The sequence below is a fragment of the Glycine max genome, chromosome 2, assembly GCF_000004515.6.
Source record: "Glycine max cultivar Williams 82 chromosome 2, Glycine_max_v4.0, whole genome shotgun sequence".
NCBI classification, from domain to species: Eukaryota; Viridiplantae; Streptophyta; class Magnoliopsida; order Fabales; family Fabaceae; genus Glycine; species Glycine max.
The window spans coordinates 43,784,912-43,807,423 of NC_016089.4; the positions used below are offsets into that span (position 1 = coordinate 43,784,912).

At 37.6% G+C, this 22,512-nt stretch overlaps 3 protein-coding genes across 3 annotated transcripts; 1 reads left to right on the plus strand and 2 right to left on the minus strand.

The window, feature by feature from the left end:
• Positions 1–1,559: 1,559 nt before the first annotated feature.
• Positions 1,560–8,841, minus strand: LOC100792217 (uncharacterized). Its single transcript, XM_026127406.2, has 3 exons — positions 7,428–8,841; positions 5,388–7,270; positions 1,560–5,109 (listed from the first exon to the last, which is right to left on the minus strand). The coding sequence occupies exons 1-3, from the start codon at positions 8,751–8,753 to the stop codon at positions 1,644–1,646; spliced, it is 6,675 nt and encodes a 2,224-aa protein (XP_025983191.1). The 5' UTR covers positions 8,754–8,841; the 3' UTR covers positions 1,560–1,643.
• Positions 8,842–9,286: 445 nt separating this feature from the next.
• LOC121174305 (uncharacterized) lies at positions 9,287–10,555 on the minus strand. Its single transcript, XM_041013354.1, has one exon. The coding sequence runs from the start codon at positions 10,553–10,555 to the stop codon at positions 9,287–9,289; it is 1,269 nt and encodes a 422-aa protein (XP_040869288.1).
• Positions 10,556–20,808: 10,253 nt separating this feature from the next.
• Positions 20,809–21,834, plus strand: LOC100818876 (uncharacterized). Its single transcript, XM_003518283.5, has one exon. It carries the CDS (start codon positions 21,155–21,157, stop codon positions 21,668–21,670), a length of 516 nt encoding a protein of 171 aa, XP_003518331.1. The 5' UTR covers positions 20,809–21,154; the 3' UTR covers positions 21,671–21,834.
• The last annotated feature ends 678 nt before the right edge of the window (positions 21,835–22,512 follow it).

Genomic DNA, 22,512 nt, shown 5'->3' on the forward strand with positions numbered 1-22,512 from the left:
AGCCAACTGTCCAGAATTGAAGATAAATGTCAACTGTTCGGGTTATTGCCGAACTAATCAATCTGACCAAAAACAAAGATAAATATCAACTGTTCAAGTTATTGCCGAACTAGTCAACTGACAAAAAACAAAGATAAATGTCAACTGTTCAGGTTATTGCTGAACTAATCAACTGACAAGAAGCAAAGATAAATGTCAACTGTTCAGGTTATTGCCGAACTAGTCAACTGACAAAAAACAAAGATAAATGTCAACTGTTCAGGTTATTGCTGAACTAATCAACTGACAAGAAACAAAGATAAATGTCAACTGTTCAGGTTATTGCTGAACTAATCAACTGATGACATGAAACAGAGGCAAATGATGCACAAGTCGTTCATTAAAGAAATTGCCACTTGGCGGAGAGAGGGTGACACCTTTGGATCAGACCCATTGGGGATGACACTTGGGGAAATAGAAGATTACAAATTATTCATGATTGATTGAAATGAAAAGATGATTGAAGCAAGACTCATGATGGTTAATGCAGCCATGTACGCATGATATTGTCTTTATTGTACATGCATGAATGTGTATACGCATGAACGTATGAATGCCTGAATAACGACCCGACTTGTATGACTGTATGGAGGATTAACTTGTATGATTATGTGAATGATAAATTTGATGGAACAAGATTGGACAGGTAAGATGGAAAGTGACCCGACGTCGCATCACAAACACTCGGCAATCTTCAATGGGGATGATGCCACCAGGGTGTATCAAAATAGTGACGGAGTAAAGCCCGGCGTATGCAGCAACCGATGGGGAATAAACATTTCTTGGGAGAACGTGCCAATCCAAAAAACATGGTAGAAGAGCTAGTGCTTCTGTGGTCATGCTTATTATTATTATTATTATTATTATTATTTTTTTTTTTTTTTTTTTAAAAAAAAAAAAAAAAAAAAATTTTTTTTTTTTTGTTTTTTTTTTTTGTTTTTTTTTTTTTTTTTTGAAAAAAAGCAATTGACCACGTGCAACCTGCAAGGTTTACCCATTCTCATGGTAGCTGTTGACACCCCCTTCATCTATTCACGAGTTCAAAGAAAAAGTGTTTTGTTGTCTGTGCTTTTTCAAAAAAGACATGAAAGAAAATTTATGATTTTGAGAAATATTTTGTTTCAAATGCTACCATAAAAAAGGAAAAGTTTTATAAGCTGTATAAATGAGAATTCCAAATGAAAGGCAACAGGCTCAAATTTATTTGAAAGAGTGGTGACCTGCCAATGGCATGGTTCCACTGATCTTACAAAGTTTGGAAAATGGTAAATATAAATCGAAGGTTCATTGAACACAATAACCGTTGTTCCCTCTGACAACCTTGAATTCCACTGTTTGGATGCTTCAGATTCAGGGTCTCCCTGACATTCCATTGTGCCTCAAATGAACGAAGATCAGCTCGATGCAGTTACTTTGTCTTTTGGTCCTTAAATTTTGCATAGATCACCCTTTCGGGTTTTCGACCTATCAGGCTAATTATTTTTCTGTTTGATGTCTCTAATTTTTGCCTGGGTCGCCCTTTCGGGTTTTCGACCCACCGAGACGCTCATTTTTGCCTAAGCCGCCCTTTCGGGTTTTCGACTTACCGAGCTGTTCTTTTATTTTTAGACAAAGTATTTCTTGACTGCATCCGCATTCACGGGACGAGGGAGCTCATCCCCATCCATAGTCGTAAGAATCAGCGCACCACCAGAGAAAGTTCTCTTGACGACATATGGGCCTTCGTAATTAGGCGTCCACTTGCCCCTAGAGTCGGGTTGGAAAGATAAAACCTTCTTGAGCACAAGATCTCCTTCTTGAAACACACGAGGATGAACCTTCTTGTCGAAAGCTTGCTTCATCCTCTGTTGATAAAGTTGTCCGTGGCACAAGGCCTTCATGCGTTTTTCTTCAATTAGATTCAACTGATCATATCTGCTTTGGCACCACTCAGCTTCTGATAACTGGGCCTCTATTAGAACTCTCGTTGATGGAATCTCAACCTCCACAGGGAGTACTGCTTCCATACCATACACCAAAGAAAAGGGGGTTGCCCCTGTTGAAGTACGCACTGAAGTGCGATACCCATGCAAAGCATACGGTAGCATCTCATGCCAGTCTTTGTATGTGACCACCATCTTCTGCACTATCTTCTTGATATTCTTGTTTGCAGCTTCAACTGCGCCATTCATTTGAGGTCTGTAAGGAGAAGAATTGTGATGCTCAATCTTGAACTCTTCACACAAATCTTTCATCATCTTGTTATTCAAGTTCGTTCCATTATCTGTAATGATTCTGTTGGGCACACCATAACGGCAGATGATCTGATTCTTGATAAAGCGGACCACAACTTGCTTAGTCACATTTGCATAAGATGCCGCTTCAACCCACTTGGTGAAGTAATCAATAGCCACTAGAATGAAACGATGCCCGTTTGAAGCCTTCGGTTCGATTCTACCAATCATATCGATGCCCCACATAGAGAAGGGCCACGGAGAAGAAAGAACATTAAGTGTAGTTGGTGGTACATGAATTCTGTCAGCATAAATCTGGCATTTGTGGCATTTCCTTGCGTGTTTGCAACAATCTGTCTCCATCGACATCCAGTAGTAACCTGCTCTCAACAACTTCCTTGCCATTGCATGTCCATTGGAGTGAGTACCAAAGGAGCCTTCATGTACCTCATGCATCAAAAATTCTGCTTCTTGCTTATCTACACACCTGAGTAGTACCATGTCAAAGTTTCTTTTGTACAAAACATCCCCATTTAGGAAGAAATTACCAGACAATCTTCTCAAAGTTCTCCTGTCTTTGTTGGATGCTCCGGGTGGATATTCCTGGCTTTGAAGGAAACACTTGATATCATGGAACCAGGGCTTATCATCAACAACCTCTTCGACTGCAAACACGTGGGCGGGCCTCTCGAGGCGCTGAATTCTGATTGTTGGCAAATTGTTCCGGTGACTCACTTCGTACATGGAGGATAAAGTTGCTAACGCATCTGCCATCTGGTTCTCATCACGAGGGATGTGGTGAAGCTCCACTTTGTTGAAGAAGGTTAGCAAATGCTTCGCATAATCTTTGTATGGAATCAAGCCGGGGTGGCGAGTTTCCCATTCTCCTTTGATTTGGTTGATTACGAGAGCTGAATCCCCGTAAATGTCAAGGTTCTTGATTTTCAAGTCAATGGCTTTTTCAATGCCCAGGATACATGCTTCATACTCTGCCACATTGTTGGTGCAATCAAACTGTAACCTTGCAGCGAAAGGGAGATGATTACCTTCAGGAGTGATAATAACTGCCCCAATTCCATTGCCAAAGACATTCACGGCTCCATCAAAAATCAAACCCCATCTAGACTCGGGATCTGGACCTTCTCCAAGCAATGGTTCATCACAATCCTTCATCTTCAAGTGCATAATCTCTTCATCAGGAAAGTCAAACTTGATGGGTTGATAGTCCTCAATTGGTTGGTGAGCCAAATGATCAGCAAGAACACTTCCCTTAATTGCTTTCCGGGTGCGGTATTCGATATCATACTCGGATAACAACATCTGCCAACGAGCAATTCTTCCTGTCAGAGCGGGTTTCTCAAAGATATACTTGATCGGGTCCATCTTGGATATTAGCCAGGTGGTGTGGTTAATCATGTAGTGACGAAGACGCTTGGCAGCCCAGGCTAGTGCACAACAAGTTTTCTCAAGTAGGGAGTACCTGGACTCACAATCTGTAAACTTCTTGCTCAAGTAGTAGACGGCATGCTCTTTCCTTCCGGTCTCATCCTGTTGTCCGAGCACACAACCCATAGAATCTTCTAACACAGTCAAGTACATAATCAGAGGCCTTCCTTCAACTGGAGGTATAAGAATTGGAGGTTCTAGCAGATAATTCTTGATACTATCAAAAGCCTTTTGACAATCTTTGGTCCAAACAACCCCTTGATCTTTTCGAAGCAACTTGAATATAGGTCCGCATGTGGCTGTCATGTGCGAGATGAAACGAGAAATGTAATTTAGACGCCCAAGAAAACCTCTCACTTGTTTCTCTGTTTGTGGAACCGGCATTTCTCTAATGGCCTTGACTTTGTCAGGATCTACTTCAATACCTTTCTGACTGACAATGAAGCCCAAGAGTTTTCCAGATCTAACACCAAAGGTACATTTGTTGGGATTCAGTCGAAGTTGGTACTTTCTCAGCCGTTGAAACATCTTCAGCAAGTACTCGACATGTTCTTCTTCAGTGCCTGACTTGACAATCATATCATCCACGTACACTTCTATCTCTTTGTGCATCATGTCATGAAAGAGAGTGGTCATGCCTCTTTGGTAAGTGGCACCTGCATTTATCAACCCAAAGGGCATTACCCTGTAACAAAAGGTGCCCCAAGGCGTGATGAAAGATGTCTTTTCTCTATCTTCGACTGCCATCTTGATCTGATTGTACCCAGAGAAACCGTCCATGAAGGAGAAGACCTTGGACTTTGCAGCGCTGTCAACCAATACATCGATGTGAGGTAGAGGAAAGTCATCTTTCGGACTAGCCTTGTTCAAATCCCGGTAGTCAACGCACATCCTGACCTTGCCGTCCCTCTTTGGAACAGGCACTATGTTGGCTAACCATTGGGGATACTCTGATGTGACAAGAAAACCTGCATCGATCTGCTTCTGTACTTCCTCTTTGATCTTGAGAGCCATGTCAGGGCGAGTTCTTCTCAGTTTCTGTTTGACTGGTGGGCATTCGGGCTTCAAAGGCAAACGGTGCTCCACAATACGGGGATCCAAGCCGGGCATATCTTGGTACGACCATGCGAACACATCGACGTATTCTTTGAGTAATTCAATCACCCTTCGTTTGACAGTTGCCTCAAGCGATGCCCCAATCTTGACTTCCTTCTTATCTTCCTCGGTTCCCAAGTTAATCACCTCTACTACCTCCTCATGAGGCCGAATGGTTTTCTTTTCATATTCCAATAACCGAGCAAGTTCCTTCGGGATTTCATCATCCTCCTCCTCTTCAGCCTCGTAGACAGGAGATTCGTAGTTGGGAGAGAGTGCAGGGTTATTATGTTCAACGGGCTCATAAATGCCTAGTCTGCATATGATTGATGATTGATTTTAGAAAATGAGTGAACAATGCGGACTTTTTATAATTAATTGAAATCAGAAAACAAAAATAAAATATTTTGGGTTTTTTGTGTTACCATTTTCCAGAAAGAGCAATAAGCATAGATATCGGGATAAACCACATTTTCCATTAATAAGAGTAGTGCTTGAAACAAAACAGCCCTACATAATTGCGCTTTCGTCCTGGGCAAGACGAAAGGATCCTTTTTTGAAAAACAAACAAACAGAAAAACAAAGACACATTACTTTGATGCATGAACCACTGAAGGGATGTCAACCGCGTCCCAGTTGCGAACAAGTTTTCCAGGTGTGACAAATGCAAGCACTATCTCTTCAGGAGCATCTTCCAAGACAGCATTGGCTTCTGGCGAGTTGTTGATGAACCCGGCGCTACAAAAGGTGCTAGTAATGGAGCTTGATCCAACACTGTTCGTTGCGGATCCTGCAGAAGAAGCAAATCCCAGTCCTTCACGGTTTTTACTCTCCAGCAACTGCACAACTTTTCCCCATCCTACACCTGTTCCTTCCTGCACCACTTTCTGTGCGCTCTTCCAAGTAGCAAAAGATACTTCATTTTTCTCTGGCTTTTTACCCTCTAAAGTCAGGCCTTGGAAAGAGGTTCCTTCTGTTTCATCAGCACCAATAAAGGAAAAAGCTGACAAATGACTAACCAACAAGGCTTCCTCTCCACTCACAGTGATCAATTTCCCATTTCTGACAAACTTCAGCTTTTGATGCAAGGTGGATGTCACGGCCCCAGCTTCATGGATCCATGGCCTACCCAAAAGGCAACTGTATGCGGCTTGGATATCCATCACCTGGAATGTAATTTGGAAAACAAACGGCCCAATTGTAACGGGCAAATCAACCTCCCCGATAACAGACTTTCTTGATCCATCAAACGCTTTGACAACCACCCTGCTTCTTCTCATGGGAGGCCCCCGGTAGGAAAGTTGATCTAATGTGGATTTGGCCATTACATTCAATGAGGAACCAGTGTCCACAAGTACATTCGACAGAGCATCAGACTTGCAGTTCACCGATATATGTAACGCCAGATTGTGGTTCCTCCCCTCCTCAGGAAGTTCTTCATCACTAAAACTCAAATTATTGCAGGCAGTAATGTTTCCTACTATACTGTCCAATTGATTAACAGTCACGTCCCTCTCCACAAAAGCTTGGTCCAACACCTTCATTAGAGCCTCACGGTGTGCTTCTGAGTTCAATAGCAGAGACAAAATGGATATCTTAGAGGGAGTTTGCAGCAGCTGGTCTACTACTTTATACTCACTCTTCTGGATCAGTTTCAGAATTTCGTCATGATCAGAATTCTTACTAGTCCCATTGGATTGGCCTACTTCCTTCCTTGTACCGGGGCCATTCACTGTCGCTTGTTTAACTGCCGGATCATTCACTTTCTTTGCAAACAATGTGGGGATAACACGTCCATTCCTTAGAACTTTACCGTCACTAGCAATGTTGTCCACAGAAATCGCAGGAGTTGGAGAGGGCAAAGGCACCTCCTGCCCACCTTCCAACATCGTGGCACTATACTTGTAAGGGACCGCTTTTAGAGAAGCATACGGCATAGGTCCTGGCAAACTAATCACTAGTGGAGTAGTAGTTGATTCCCCACTGTTACAACTTATTTCCAACCGCTGAAACTCGGGGGTAATGACGCACACTTCTCTGTCCTTCCTCTTGATGGTTAGTTCTCTGCTGTCTATCAGCCCTTGTATGTCCCCTTGTACCTTCGGGCATCCTTTTACATTCACTGGACATATTTCACACGCTGCATGATCATGGTCAAACAGAGCTGCCTCGCACATCTTGATATGTATTGGGACCAGGGGAGTTCGAATGTGCTGGACGTTCAGGATGACACCGTCTTCATCACAATCTTGTATCATGTTAACAGCAGGCCCATGGTTCGGCAGAGGGTTCGCCTGAACATTGGGATTCTGATCTTTAAAGGATAGCAAGTTGGCCCGGACTAGTTTTTGCACTTCATTTTTCAGGACATAGCAGTTTTCAACGTCATGACCTGGGGCCCCTTGGTGGAAAGCACAGGTTAAATCATGACGAAACCAGGGAGGTAAAACATCTGGTGTACGAGGGGGTGTTCTGACCTGGACAAGGTTTTTGGCGAGCAGGGCGGGAAGTAAGTCAGCATATTTCATCGGGATTGGATCAAAGGTTGTTTTTTGGCGGTTTTGTGAGTGATATGGTTGTTGGGGGGTCTGCGGGCGATTTTGTTGTTTTTGAGGGTATTGTGGCTGATGGTACTGCTGTGGAGGATATTGTTGTGGAGGGTATTGTTGTGGAGGGTATTGGTGTGGAGGGTATTGTTGGGGGTAATGTGGCCTTTGTTGGTGATATGATGGGTTTGGGATAGTGGATGCGACGGTGATATGATGGGTTTGGGATAGTGGATGCGACATTCGCGACCTGACGATATGGGGTGAAATTCTGCTGAGGCTTACCATGAGCTACCATTCCCACCTCTTGATCTTTCTTCTTCGCAAAGTGGCCTCCAAACTTCTTGGCATTACTTGCGGCAGGGGCACTTTCCCCAGTCAAACGTCCCTCTCGGACACCTTCCTCTAATCGCACACCCATGTTGACCATTTCAGTGAAGTCTGTTGGTGCACTTGCAACCATTTTCTCGTAATAAAACTGGCTCAGGGTCTTCAGAAATATTTTGGTCATTTCCCTTTCTTCCAACGGCGGGACAATCTGGGCAGCCACTTCCCTCCAACGCTGGGCATACTCCTTGAACGTTTCCTTCTCTTTTTGTGTCATCGCACGGAGCTGATCATGATCTGGGGCCATGTCCAAATTGTACTTATACTGCCGGATGAACGCTTCACCCAGGTCATTGAAAGTACGAATGCTCGCACTGTCCAAATTCATATACCACTTCAGAGCGGCCCCAGTTAGGCTGTCCTGAAAGAAATGAATAAGCAGCTTATGATTGTCAGTATACATGGACATTTTCCGCGCGTACATCACCAAGTGACTGCGGGGACAAGAGTTCCCTTTATACTTCTCGAAGTCTGGCACCCTGAACTTGTGAGGGATAGTAACATTTGGGACCAAGCACAATTCACAGGCGTCCTTCCCGAACAGATCTCTTCCTCGGAGGGCTTCGACTTCCCTTTGCATACCATCAAATCTTTCTTGGAGTTCTTCCATCTTGTCGAAGGCTACAACATTTTCAGCTTGGAAAATTGGTTCAACCTCCTGTTGAATAGTGTGAATCAGTGGAGCTGAATAAGTCATTGCAGCTTGAGGGAAAGAGGTATTGGGTTGCGGAACCGGTGCTGACTGCTGAGCAAAAGGAGGTGGAACTTCAGATACAGTGGGCTGGGGGCTTCCACAGACTGGAGGTGGCATTCCCCATGTACAACCTGGAGGCAAAAAGAGGGGTGGAGAAGTCACCGTAGATAGCGGGGTTGTGCTCACCAAGGGCTGCTCTACAGTAGCGGCGGCAGCTTGAGAGTTCTGGGCTGACAGGAGTGCACTCATCATGGTCGTCAACCTATCCATTCCCTCTCGTAAAGTGGCAACCTCCTCCCTGAGACTCTGATTTTCTTGTTCAACTATATCCATCCTCTTCCGATTGGCCCTGGTGTTGTAAATGCGAGTTGGTTTGTGGAGAATTCGTCGGGCCACTTTCCTTGGGCGGCGGTTGATTGACTCCCCCTTTTGAAGTAGTGAACACAGTGTGAGACTCGATTTAGAAACCATGAATGCAACATGATGCATGCTTATGCTTATGCAAAAAGAAAGGGAACAAATTATTATCGAAGAACTTGTTAGAGAAATTGTAAACATCATAAACTGAAACACTTCACTTAAGCATTGGAATATTACAAATTTTTTTTTTTTTTTTTTTTTTTTTTTTTTTTTTTTACAAGTCAAGAGATTTCGGGAGCTAAAATCTAAACATAAGGTCCTAAGAACTTCAGACTCAAACTCCCGGAGTAGATGGGTCCTCGGAATCTGAATGTGCACGGGAGAACAAGTCCATAAACTCCTCTTCCTTCTAGCATCTTGGTGGAGCAAAACGTCTTTCCGACGAAGCAAGTCGTCCTTCTCAATCATCCTCTGGTTCTGGATAAAAAGCTCACGGCTCTGTTGGGCTATCTTCCCTTCAAAGTCTCATTCTCTTGCTCTAGCTCCTGGCATCTCCTCTTCCAAGTTTCTTTTTCTTGCCTTTCTTTGGTTAATTGTTCATGAAACTCTTCCTTAGTATCAAAGGGGATAGGCAAGGATGATGGTGGGATGGTGGACGATAGGTATCTAGGTAAGCGGTAGGGTAGGCCAAAGCTCTTGGTCCTATCAATAACCCACTGGGTATAAGATTCGTGCACATAGTCTGATTTCTTTCCCAACTGACTTCTGTTGAGTCTGCGGATAGCGCTCCAAGCTTGTGCGAATCTTTCCCTTTTGTTCGAGTGATCTCCATGGTTAAGATAGAATTCATTAGTCAAGGCAAGGTTGTTTGGTTTTGTCTTTATCGGGTACCCAAATTGTCGTCGAGCGAGAAGTGGGTTGTAGCTAATTCCGCCACGCATACCCAAAAGAGGTACGTTGGGATATTCACCACAACTCACAATAATCTCTCCAACATCACTAGCTGCTTGGTACCAAACAATGTCAGATGGGTCAAGAGTCATGATTCGGCGAGGCCAGGAAAGCTTGTCATCATTGGTCTTGAAGGCACGGGATTGAGGTAAGTGGAAGGTAAACCATTGATAGAGTAAAGGTGCACAACAAGAAATGGTTCCCCGGCCAGCCTGGGTACGGTCATGGATAGAATGGTAGGTATCGGCGAGTAGAGTGGGTACGGGGTTCTTTGTAAGAAAGATTTTAATGGCATTGATATCGATGAAGTTGTCAACATTTGGGAAGAATAAAAGGCCATATATAAGGAGGGCTAGGATAGAATGGAAGGCAAGTATACTAGCTGCTTCAGCAAATATGGAGGCTTGTTGGTAGAGGAAGTGGGTGGGAAGACCTTGGAGGCCTCCTTTAGAGGTAAGGTTTGCTTGGATGATGGAGGTTTTAAGATGGAGGGCGGCTGCGATGTCGGAGGGTTTAGGGGTAGGCTCAAAACCATGGAAAGGTATCTTGTCTGGCACAGGTAAACCTACTAGGTAGGAGTACTCTTCAAGTGTGGGGACAAGCTGGTAATCGGGAAATGTGAAGCAATGGTAGAGCGGGTCATAGAACTGAACCAGGGTCTCTAGGCATCCTTCCTCAACATCTACTCTAAGAATTCTGAGCAACTTCCCATGATGAGCTTGAAAATCAACTGGATCACTTACTAAAGATGCTAGCTCCCTTAATCTCAACAGGTCTGTTTTTTTGAAAAGGTACTTCCTAGTGCTTCTCAGTGGGATGTCCATATCTACAAAGTTTACAAAAAGCTTGTCTAAGTCCTTCGATAATTTGGATGAAAAAAAAGAGTTTATGCATGGATGCATGTATGCATGATTATGCCACAGTATGGAGAAAACATGGTGAAGTTAAGTCCAAAATGTTGGAGTTAAGGGTAAACACGCCATTTGGTAAGGACTATGGTTTCATATGTACCTGTATCACGGGTTCTACCAAGTTCCCAAAGTCATTGACCACTTCCGGATATTGTCGGATTACGGGACTACTCCCGGTCCAACAACGTCCATAGGAAAGCCTCGTTTGAGTGTAGTATCGCGTATCAACCAATTCAAGACTACTCTTGATTAGCCACCGCACTACGTCCTAAAAGGCTAAGATGGGTTAAAGGTAACTAAAGGTCCTCAACTTCATAGGTCGCTTGGAAATATTAATGCTGAACACGACTACTCATGCCAACATAGTAATATTCCCAAGATCCCTCCATTGAGCGGGGTTATCACATGTGCCACATCCGAAACTCACTCTCGGAAAGACACTATGATTATACCACCATCCTATCTTATGTTTCCCTCAAGTCCGGGTGTAGGACTTATCTCACCACTCACGTAAAAGATAAACACTTAAGCACGTATTTACAGTTTCAAATAATAATAAAGCATAAAGATGAAGAAAAACAAGATAGGTTTAACCCACTTAGGAGTGTGATCCCCAGTGGAGTCGCCATTTTCTGTCGCGGTGATTTTTGGATATCAAGCTATTGATTAGCATTGACTCGCATTTTTAAGATCACCACCGATCTTTTATTTTTCCGAAGAAAAGGGAGAAAGCTCGAAAAACCCTATTTTTGAGAGATCAAAGGTCCGGGGTTGGTTACGCAAAGGGAAGGTACTAGCACCCTAAACGTCTATAGTACTCTATAGGAACCTCTTGCTTATTTTATCTTTATGCTAAATTAATTATTTGTTTGGAAATAAATGCTCAAGTGTGGAAAGATTAAAGAGGTGGGTTCGAAAGAAAGGAGAAGAAAAAAGTTTTTGTTTATTTTTATTTGATTTGGGAAGACAAAGTCTTTTGCCTACATACCCGAATGGGATCAAAATCATGTAGTTCGGAGTAGAAAGTCAAGTGATTGGTTTTGATTGATTTTAAAGTTCGAAAAAAGAAGAGTTTAGGCAAGGTAAGAGGCCGAAAAGGCATAGAAGAAATAAAAGAAGTGAGTTCGATTGATTTTAAATTAGAAAAAAATGTTTTGATTGATTAAAGATTGATTAAAGATTTGATTAAGAAAGAAAGAAAAGATTGACCCTTTTTTTGAAATTTTGATTATGGAAAGTTTTTTTTTTTTTTTTTTTTTTTTTTTTTTTTTAATTATGCGGAGATAAGTCTAAACGCGCCGGATCCCTTAAAATGACGTTGGATCAAGTGAGGGTCCTTTTCCTCGGATACGGTTCAAATCACATGATCGTCCTCGGCGGAAACATAAAAATAAATGTGAGTGTCGGTGCAGATTCTCATTTTTTTTTTTTTTTTTTTTTTTTTACATTGGACCTAGATACATTCTAATTGGCAATAATAAATAAAAATTGCAAATGCATTAAAATAAATATGCTGGAAGAAATAATAAAATGCATGAAATACAAAACAATAAATACATATGGTGCATAAAATAAATAAAGAAAATGAAATGCAAGACATAAAAATAAATATAATGCTGGAAATAAATAAAAAAAAGAAAATAAAAATGCAAGACATAAAATAAACATGATGCTAAAAAATAAAAAAAATGCAAGACATAAAGTAAATATGATGCATAGAATAAAAAATAAACAAAATAAAATAATAAAAAAAAACAAACATAAAATAAGTATGATGCTGAAAATAAAATAAAACGAAAATAAAAATGCAATACAGAAAATAAATATGATGCTAAAAAGAATGCGAGACATAAAAATAAAATGCAAGGCAAAAATAAATAGGGTACATAAAATAAAGAAAATATAAGTGCAAGACAAAAATAAATATGTGGCTGGAAAATAAAATGCAAGACAAACAATTAAACATGATGCTGGAAAATAAATAAAGAAAATAAAAATGCAAGGCATAAAATTAAATATGATGCGTAAAAATAAAAATGCAAGACATAAAATAAATATGGTGCGTAAAAAAAGAAAAAGAAAAGGGTGCAGTAAGGAAAAAGGGGGTGAGAGTAGGAATCGGAAAAGAAGAAAAAGAGAAAAGAAAAAAAAATGGGCCAGAGGTGAGTCCAGCGGGCCAAAAAAGGAGAACCGGACCGGTTTGGTCCAAGGAAAAAAAAAACCGAACCGGTCCGGCCTCTATATAAGGGCTCGGGGCCGGTTTTTTCCCATTTTTAAAAAACTTTTCTCTCTCTTCTCTTTTCTCTCTTCCCTTTTTCTCTCTTCTCTCTCTAGCACACACCGCCGGAAGTTGTTTACCGGCGCAGTGGCTGGCCGGCCATGGGTGGCGGCGCCGCCGCGTCGGAAACAGAGTCTCCTCCTTTTTTAAAAAAAACTACATGTTCTGAATTCCTTTTTCTCCTAGTCTCAAATCCACCGTTATTTTTTGAAAACCAACACTGATAAAGCCTAGATCTAGCCTTGAATCTTAGAAAAAAAGGTGAACTACCTTTGTCCTTATGTTATCGTTTAAGCTTCAGAGTGAAAACGGTTACAGCTTGGGTTGTGGGTGTGGGTGTTTGACGCAGTGCTTGTGGTTGTGTGGGTGTGGGTGTTTGACGCGGTGCTTGTGGTTGTGTGGGTGTGGGTGTTTGACGCGGTGCTTGTGGTTGGTGGTGTTTGGTGTGGGCTTGGCCGCTAGTGGTGGTTGGTGTAGGCTTTAGGCCGCATGAGTGAGTGGGTTACTGTGTTTGCAGGGATTTCTGTTCTAATGTTTTGATTTTATGAGCAAGATGATTTTGGTTTTTTTTTGTTTTTGTTGGTGGTTCACGGAGGAGGAGGGTGTTGCTGAGTGGTGGCTGGTGGTGGCTAGTGGTTCACGGAGGGGGAGGGTGGTGTTGAGCGGTGGCTAGGCCGATGGTTAGTGGTGGCTTGGCTGTTGGTATTCCGACTGTTCGTATTCACCTCTGCCCTCTCTCTCGACATGCACAGTAATTAATGCCGCATTTAAAGGTCATAATTAGGGTAAAAAAAACGAAGAGCCCCTCTGGGCCTGGACCGAGAAAACCGAAAAGAAAAAAGAAAAAAGGAAAGGAAAAGGAAAAAGAAAGAAAAAGAAAGAAAAAAAGCAAAATATAAAACAGCAAAATAAAAAAATAAAATAAAATAAAATAAAAAAATAAAATAATAATAATAAAAAAAAAAAAAAAAAACGAAAAGAAGATACTAATAAAGATATTAATAATAAAAAACGGAAATAAAAAAAAACACTTAATAAAAGGAAAAGAAAAGAAGAAAATAATAACTAAAAATAAAAAAACAATAAAAAGAGGTAAATAAATAAATAATAATAATAAAAAAGGGGCGTCTTCAAAACAAAAATGAGGTATTTTAAAATACCTCCCTGCCGAAATTTCATCTGAAATGATAGAAATTTCCGGCTTAAAAGACGAGAAAAAAGAAATAAAAACGGGTCAAAAATGGGGTATGACAAGTACTATAACATAATTTGCTCAACTATTATGTCAGCCCATAACTCAAGTGCTCAAGTGACCTTTCAATCAATTTTTTACGATTTAGGTTATGAGGCTTCAAAACCAAATCTAAGGGAAGTAGCATTCTCATTCTATTGTTCACCTATAAACAATTTTTTTCAATCATTTATTAATGGGATATAGTTGTAAAAATTAACAATATAAAATAGTTAACTAAAAATAATATTTAAACTTACTTGTATTCTCTAATCATTTGCACCGATTTGCATCATTCAAGTAGCTACCCAAATACCACAATCATTCCTATTTTATAAAATCACCGATTTTCAACTTGTAATCACTACTCGAAAATAAATTTTTAAAAATATCAACGTTAACATTAGTTTTTAAAAATTAATGTAAATTAAACTACACAATATCATTTTTCTGAAAAATGGATGTTGTTTTTTGTTCACCAACATCGATTTTTCTAAAAAAATTGATGTATGTTTGAATTTTTTTTTTAATTAACAACTATAATTATACATAACATATTTTATCATTCAAAGTTGTGAAAAATCTAAAAATAAACATAAGTCATTCTTGAAAAGAAGTAAATGAAAACTAAATGTAATAAAATTAGAATATTCAATATATTTTATATAATAAATTGTCTATCTATAAAACGATAAGTTGACAAAAAAATTCCTAATAGAAACATTCCAAGCATCACTTCCCACAAAATATATCACCAAGAGTTATAAACAAAAATTTATAGATATTAGTATAGTATAATGTACTTGAATTATAAACAAATTCAAAATAAAATAAAATTAGATGTTGCATCTAATTTGAGTTCTAACTTCCAAATTTTGTGATTGTGCAAAAGTCATCCATTCATAGCAAATTTTTGTAGACTTCCTCCAATAATTATAAACAATCTTGCATTTTGTAATCCCTTCCAAATTCATGAGTGAATTCTACGCCTTTCATAAATAAGTACATGGTATTATATATAATATATTACATATTTAAAATTTAAAATAATAATAATAATAATGTTGAGCAATATTATATATTATATAATTTTGAAATAAATATAAAATAAATCAAAACAAAACTATTAATGCACATAAACGTATATTACTGCCCATAAACAACATGTAAAAAGATAGCAACATATAAATGGTTAAAAAAAATCAAATATACCAATAAAGATAAAAAAAAAAAAGTGGTACTTAATTGATATGTAAAAAGCAAAATAAAACAATTTCATAATATAAAAATTAAATTTCCTAGAATTTGCAACGGTTTTTAAAATATATTACTATCTTATTTTTAAAATATTTGACAAATAAAATAAATAAAAATATGACGGTACCAAACCCGTCAATTATAAACGGCACCGAAGCAAGCACCTATGGCTATTAGCGAATCCCTTCGACGGAAGCCAGAATTATTCATATAAACTTTTATAATTAATTAATAATATGCATTTTGTGTATAATATAAATATTTCAAAACTTAGATGAATTTTAAAAATATAAGTTTAAAATATTAATAAATAAAAATATAATAAGTTTAAATATACTTATAAAATATAAAATATTCAAAATAATTAAAATGTACATAATTAATTTAAAAGAATAAATTTTAAAATTAGAAAATTAAGAATAAAATGTAGATTTTAAATCAAGATAAATTAAGAAATTAAGTAAAAAAAGTGCTTAACATTATATTAAAAATAAATTACTTTGTATCAAAATATATAATAAGCATACTTATCTATATCTATCACGAAATATATGCTTTTCACCCTGCAACCCGCGTTTTCATAATGTTCATGTTTTATAGTTTTGTCCGTATTGCAAAAGGGTTAGGCTTTTAAGTTAATCTCCTTTTTGTGTGTTTTTTTTCAACCCTTATTCCTTTGTCTCCTTTTGAGTTCTTGATTCAATGCCAATATTTAAATTTATAACCTGCCCACTATTTCCCATGGTTGCTTCTGGATCGATCAGCATGCATGATTCATCAAGGCCCACGGTTTTATGGGGACTGGTATTTTTGTTTTTTCTGCTTATATTAATATTATTAATTAGTACTGTATATTTTTTGTGTTTATACTTTTTTTAACCGTGATATATTATACACTGTCCTTAGCAGAATAAATTTAGACCGAGGCTATATGAATTGCTGCTTTTCTTATGGTATTTGAGTGGGAGAATAATATGTTTGAGGTATTAAGAGTATGTTAGGGTACACTATAAAAAAATGCTTTTCTAATTAATATTGTTTTTTTAAATGGTACTTTTTATCTTATAAAAACACTTATTTTTAAAAAAACTTAATTACAAATTTTACCATCCAATTTTTATTATTTTATGAATTTTATCACTTAATTTTTATTTTTGTAAATTTTATCATCTAAATATTTAATTTTTATACATTTTATCACTGCCGATGTTTCACAAGAAAAAATTAAATATAAAATAAAACGATATCGTTTTGTTATCAATATGATGATAAAATTTATAAAAATTTAAAATTTATATGGTAAAATTTACAAAATATTGAAAGTTTGATGGTAAAATTTGTGGAAAAAAAAACTTCAAAGGTACAATCCACAAAATTATAAAAGTTGAGTGATAAAATTCACGAAAATAAAACTTTAGTGATAAAATTTGCAAAATAATAAAAATTGGATGATAAAAATTGTAATTAACTTTTTTTTAAAAAAAAGGGGTTTTATATAATATAACTATTTCAAAAAAAATTATATATAATCATGGTTATCAAACTCTCTAGTTAACTTGCTAACTCGTACAAGTTTATGAGTCTGTTTATCCTCTCTGAGTTGACTCTTGAGTAAACTATTTTTTTAGTAGACTCTGAGTAGATTCTATAAACTCTGAATAAACTCGGTAAACTCTTGAGTTTATCACTGAGTTAACGAATCAGTAAGTTAACAAAATTAGACCAAAATGTAAGTCATTTTGAGTTGTTTTTTGTCTGTTTAGTGTTCAACATACTTTCATTTGGCGTGTTATTCTCAAATACAAAAATTCTCACATTTAATAATATAATACTCTTGTTCTCTAATAATATCAAATTCTCGATGGGAATGATCTACTATTATTATAACATCTGCAAGTTATTATCTGGTAATGATGTATTATTAGACTTGATTATTTAAGTATTGTGAAATTTATGATATACTATTTTGCTTTATTATATTGTTGAAATGTTTAATTGATATTTTATTTATAGATATTTTGTTATTATTTTTATATGAAGTGAACTCTTTCGAGTCTACGAGTTGAGTCCACGAGTCGAGTTTATGGAATTCTCACGAGTTTACATACTCTACAGTTTGGTAACCTTGTATATAATTCTAAGTACAAATAAATAGATCCCATGCAAACACATGTAGGTGTGTGTATACGCTGAGAGGGAGTCCATTGATAGTAGATGACAAACTTTTGTACTAACACTATTTTATAACCTCCTTTCTTTTTTGATAATTAAACTAAACAAATTATTGGTACAAAGAGCTAATTTTAAGCACAAATTTTACTAAATATTAGAGATACAAATCACCAACCAAAACCAAAGCTGCACAGTAAGCCAAATATCTCAAGTACATAGCAAAGAACTAAACATCTACTGATATATAAGTAAGCACATCTTATAATTACACAGACAAAAATATATACTATCAAGACTCTTAAGAATCTAAAGATGCCTTTGTGACATGGAAGGCAGAGCCAATGTCCTGTTTTTGTGTTCCTTAATCCAAGTGTAGGGGTTCTAAGAAACAAAATGTTGAAGAACCACCTAAAACGTATGTCGATAGCTCACTACTTACATCAATTTGTGTTCCACTTACAATTATAAATCCAAATATAAAAGCTTTTCTGTGATGCTCACTCATCCATCTTGAGAGGAATAATCAAAACCACATCTAGTATTGATCCTTTTTCAAGAATACACCTTAGCCATTTTAACAATGTGATTCACGCCCTTCCTATTTGTTGAAAACATTGTAGATTTTCTAGCCATCCATATTGACTAAACTACTGCAAACCGGTCGACAGTATTTTTTTTTTTATTATTATGGGAGTCACAATTAAGATGTTCCATACACCGAGCATTATTATGTAATGCTGAACTAATAATATCTTACCAACACAAAACATCATTTCATACCGTTGAGAAAAAATGCTTTAAAAAAACAACGGGACTCGCAGAATACTTGTTTGTTGTAAAAAAATGAGAATAATAAATCTGGATTGTACAATTATATATAAATGATCAAAATTATTATAAGTTGTTTATTATAGTAAAAAAAACCACTTAAAATAGTCATGTGTATTTTTATTTTTATTTTAATCACTCATGTGAATTCTTTTAGACAAATCAAAGTTGAAGTATGTTAGACAAATTGTCTTTCGGCAGGGGATAGTGAAATGTGTACAGCATATATTCACACTTGCTACAAAACAAAATGCTGTGTTGATGAAAAACATGTTAATCATCAGACTTACATATGTTAATATAGCCTTTATCATAAAAATTAATTAACTACTTATATAAAACTATGATCAGTTTAAAATAGCTATCATATCTATACTATTAATTGATTTTTATCAAATAAAGAATGTAGGTAACAGAGACATATATTTGGTGTCTATCCATCTGTAGGAGACTATTTTTTTTTCTACTATGATCAGTTTAAAATAGCTATCATATCTATACTATTAATTGATTTTTATCAAATAAAGAATGTAGGTAACAGAGACATATATTTGGTGTCTATCCATCTGTAGGAGACTATTTTTTTTTTCTACTTAGAAAAAGAAAAGGATGAGCGAGAATATGTTGAACGTGGGCTTAAATATGTTAGAAATCCCTCAAATATATCCAAATTTAGTAACTGATTTTTTAAATTTTTTTATTTTTTGTTGGGTCTCTAAAACTTCAAAAATTTTGTGGGAGATTCGTGTCGTCCGTTCCCGTCCAAAACATGATTATGCGTCTATTAGTTGGACACGTTAGCGATACATGTGCGGAATCACGTCAAAGGTATCAATGATATGACGTATCACCTGGATTTTTTTTTAATTTTTATATTTAATTTCAAAAAAAAATTGTCCCCACCCATTTTTCTTTTTTTTTTCCCTTCCTTCTTTCCCTCTTCTCTTCTTTCCCCGTTCTTTCTCCTTCTATGGCGATCCCAAAACCCCAAACACCACCTTCGTCCAAGTTGACCCCTCCTTTGTGAAAGTCAACCCAACCACTCAACAACAACAGCTTGAAATCCAAACTCTACACAATCCAAATCCGAAATCCAACACCACCACCACCAACAAGATTTGTGCATGTAATTTGCACATGTCAAACCACACCCAACCCAAACTCGAACCTACATCGTTGGAGCTTGATCTTGCGCCTTTGTCCATGGGTTCGCCTAGCACTAGCAATGGTACTCCACTGAAGTGTTCAAGGACTTGGCAGTGGCATCTGAGTCAGTGATGGAAGCCATTGCAAAAAGACAGATTTAAAGGTCGCATAATGGTTTGGGTCACGTGGTGGTTTGGTGAAGGTCATATGGGTAATATAAGGGTGAGTGGGGCGACATTGATGGTAGTTTGGGTCTTGGCTATGCGGAGTTCTAGGGGTGCGCGGGGTGAAGGTTGTTTGGGTGATGGATTGATGCAAGGAGGGAAAAGAGAGGGTTCAGTGGAAATTGAGTTTGGGTTTGGAAAGAGAATTGGGAGATAGAGGAGAAGGAGGAGGTGATGGAGAATTCGCGCATGCGAGCAGAGAACCGACCAAGGAGGGAGGAGGAGGTGGGGAAGGAGGAAGGGAGGATGGTGCCGGTGGAGTCGTGGAAGGAGGGGGAGGTTAGGAAGTCAGTGGACTGTGACGAGGAGGGTGGTGGAGGAGGAGGAGGAGGTGTTGTCATTGCCATTGCCGGTGTAGTTCACGAGTTTGGACGTTGGCGATGTAATTCACGCGTTTGAACATCTAACGTGACTTCATATGTGTATCATTAACGTATCCAATTAACGGAGATGTCATCACGTTTTATATGGAAACTAACGGCATGAATCTCACACAAAATTTTTTAAGTTTTAGGAACCCAACAAAAAAAAAAATAAATTCAAGAATCGATTACAAAATTCAAATATATTTCAGAAATCTCCAATACATTTAAGCTTTTTTTTCTCTATCACGAAAGGAGATAATACAAGAATGATCTGGAAAATTATTGTGTGCAAGTATCATTATTGTGCGGTTAATTGTAATGTCATTTCAGGAGTATTTTCCTGGTTGCTTCTTCCCTTTCCTTTTGTGGATAAGCTTTTGACTGCGTGTATCAGCAGAGTTAGGGTAAACCGCACATTAAACTCGCGTATTTAAATTTTCCACAACAAAGCTGTTTTCCAGGTAGAAAAAGGTGAAGCAAAAAAGAGGAAAAAAAAAAAAGGAAGTAGAATGCATAACCAACTTGATAAGGTCTAGTATAGTACGAGTACTAACACACTTTTAACATACTAATTTAAACACTTACATTTTTTAAAAAAACTTATTAAAAATCATAAAAACATGTAGATCTCATTTATTATTTAATGAATCTTAGTAATAATTTTATAATTTTTCATTAACAATAAAATTATTCTACACACTCTTCAATTTACTACACCGCCACCCAATACATATTTTCTCAAAGATAATAGAAGGAACCCACCACTATATAACATGTGAACGTGACTGCGAGAAAAATTGAAAACCACTCTTTGTGCTGGGTAGTTTCGTCAATTTGAATCCACAAGTTCCACAATTATTATTAAATCCACATTTGCATTATTATGATCGTACCTACGGTTCACTTGCTATATAAATACACAAACTCACCCTCCAACCCTTTCATTTCACATAGAACTCCCCAACTCAAAGTCTCCACATTATATTATAGAGCAATAATAATAATAATAATATGGGTAACAGCTTAAGGTGTTGTTTGGCTTGCATTCTTCCGTGTGGAGCCCTAGACTTGATCCGCATAGTGCACTTGAACGGGTACGTGGAAGAAATCACGCGTCCAATCACGGCTGGGGAGGTTCTGAAGGCAAATCCAAACCATGTCTTGAGCAAACCTAGCTCCCAAGGCGTGGTTCGCCGGATTCTGATCCTCGCACCGGAGACCGAGCTCAAGAGAGGAGGCATATACTTCTTGATCCCGGCGGCATCGTTACCGGCGGAGAAAAAGAAAAGACACATGAAACATGTGAAACACGTGAGTGGTAACCACGGTGGTGATGATAGTAGTAATAAGAATGCCGTTATCAAGAAGGTGTCTTCCAAGAAGAGCAACCATGATTTGTCATCATCACAACAACGTGATAATGGGGGCTTTGTAGTTTCTAAGGAGAAGAAATGCTCAGGGCGGGATCGCCGGAGTGGTCGCGGCGGATTGTGGCAGCCTCGGTTGGAGAGCATCTCAGAAGACTAGTTTTTTTCCGGTGGCCGGTGCCGGAATTTGGCTTGCCGGTGGGGACTGGGAACCGAAGGTGGTTCAACACTTGAAATTGTTAAAATATAACATGACTTTTTCTCTCTCAATGTATGCGAGTATCTAAATTTGTGGATATAGAAGAGTTACTCTGCCTTCCATGATTTTTCGATCTTTTTTTTTTTGGGTTGAATTAATCAATTTAAACATGCTTGCTTAATACAGATCAAAAAATAAAGGAAAGGAAAATAATCGAGGGATCTATGAATAATACATCAAGTATTCTTTCTCTTAATTTCTCATACATTACAGAGAGAGAAAAAAGGATATTAATTTCATTTTATTTTCTTTTATACATATCTCAAATTTTGAATTTCAAACTAATTTATTTGAAGAGAAATTATCATATAGTTTAATACCATCATATAACTATGGTCTTGATCAATATCTGTGTAATAATACATAACAACTTTTTCAATTTATAAAAAAGAAGATTGATTGGACCATGATGAAGTAGGATCATTTAATAATTTATCGTGTGATGGATGACATTTGAAGAATTTGTGGTTCTTCCTAATGAAAAGTTAAGAGGGAGTTTAATTTGTCTTGCTTTTGGTTAATTAATCTATAAATGCCCCCTAAACAGAAAACATTAATGGTGGCATCATGAATTAGATCCATATTCCAATGATTAAGCCGAATTTTAATTTGGATATTTAATTAGAACATGCACGTTAGCCACCTATGCCCACTCAAGGAATCTATTAAGTAACCAGGAATAAAAGGCTTAGGTTGACATTATTATTTAAATTACTAATTATTTTGTAGTTGGTCTAGATTAA

Excerpts from the sequence above, each read along its gene's own strand:
- LOC100792217 (XM_026127406.2), bottom strand. The coding sequence starts at position 8,753 with ATGGATATAGTTGAACAAGAAAATCAGAGTCTCAGGGAGGAGGTTGCC. Across the intron at positions 7,271-7,427 it reads CAACAATATCCTCCACAGCA|GTCAGAACACCCCCTCGTAC; the intron begins GTACCATCAGCC and ends AACCTTGTCCAG. Across the intron at positions 5,110-5,387 it reads TCAGTGGTTCATGCATCAAA|ACTAGGCATTTATGAGCCCG; the intron begins GTAATGTGTCTT and ends AATCATATGCAG.
- LOC121174305 (XM_041013354.1), bottom strand. The coding sequence starts at position 10,555 with ATGGACATCCCACTGAGAAGCACTAGGAAGTACCTTTTCAAAAAAACA.
- LOC100818876 (XM_003518283.5), top strand. The coding sequence starts at position 21,155 with ATGGGTAACAGCTTAAGGTGTTGTTTGGCTTGCATTCTTCCGTGTGGA.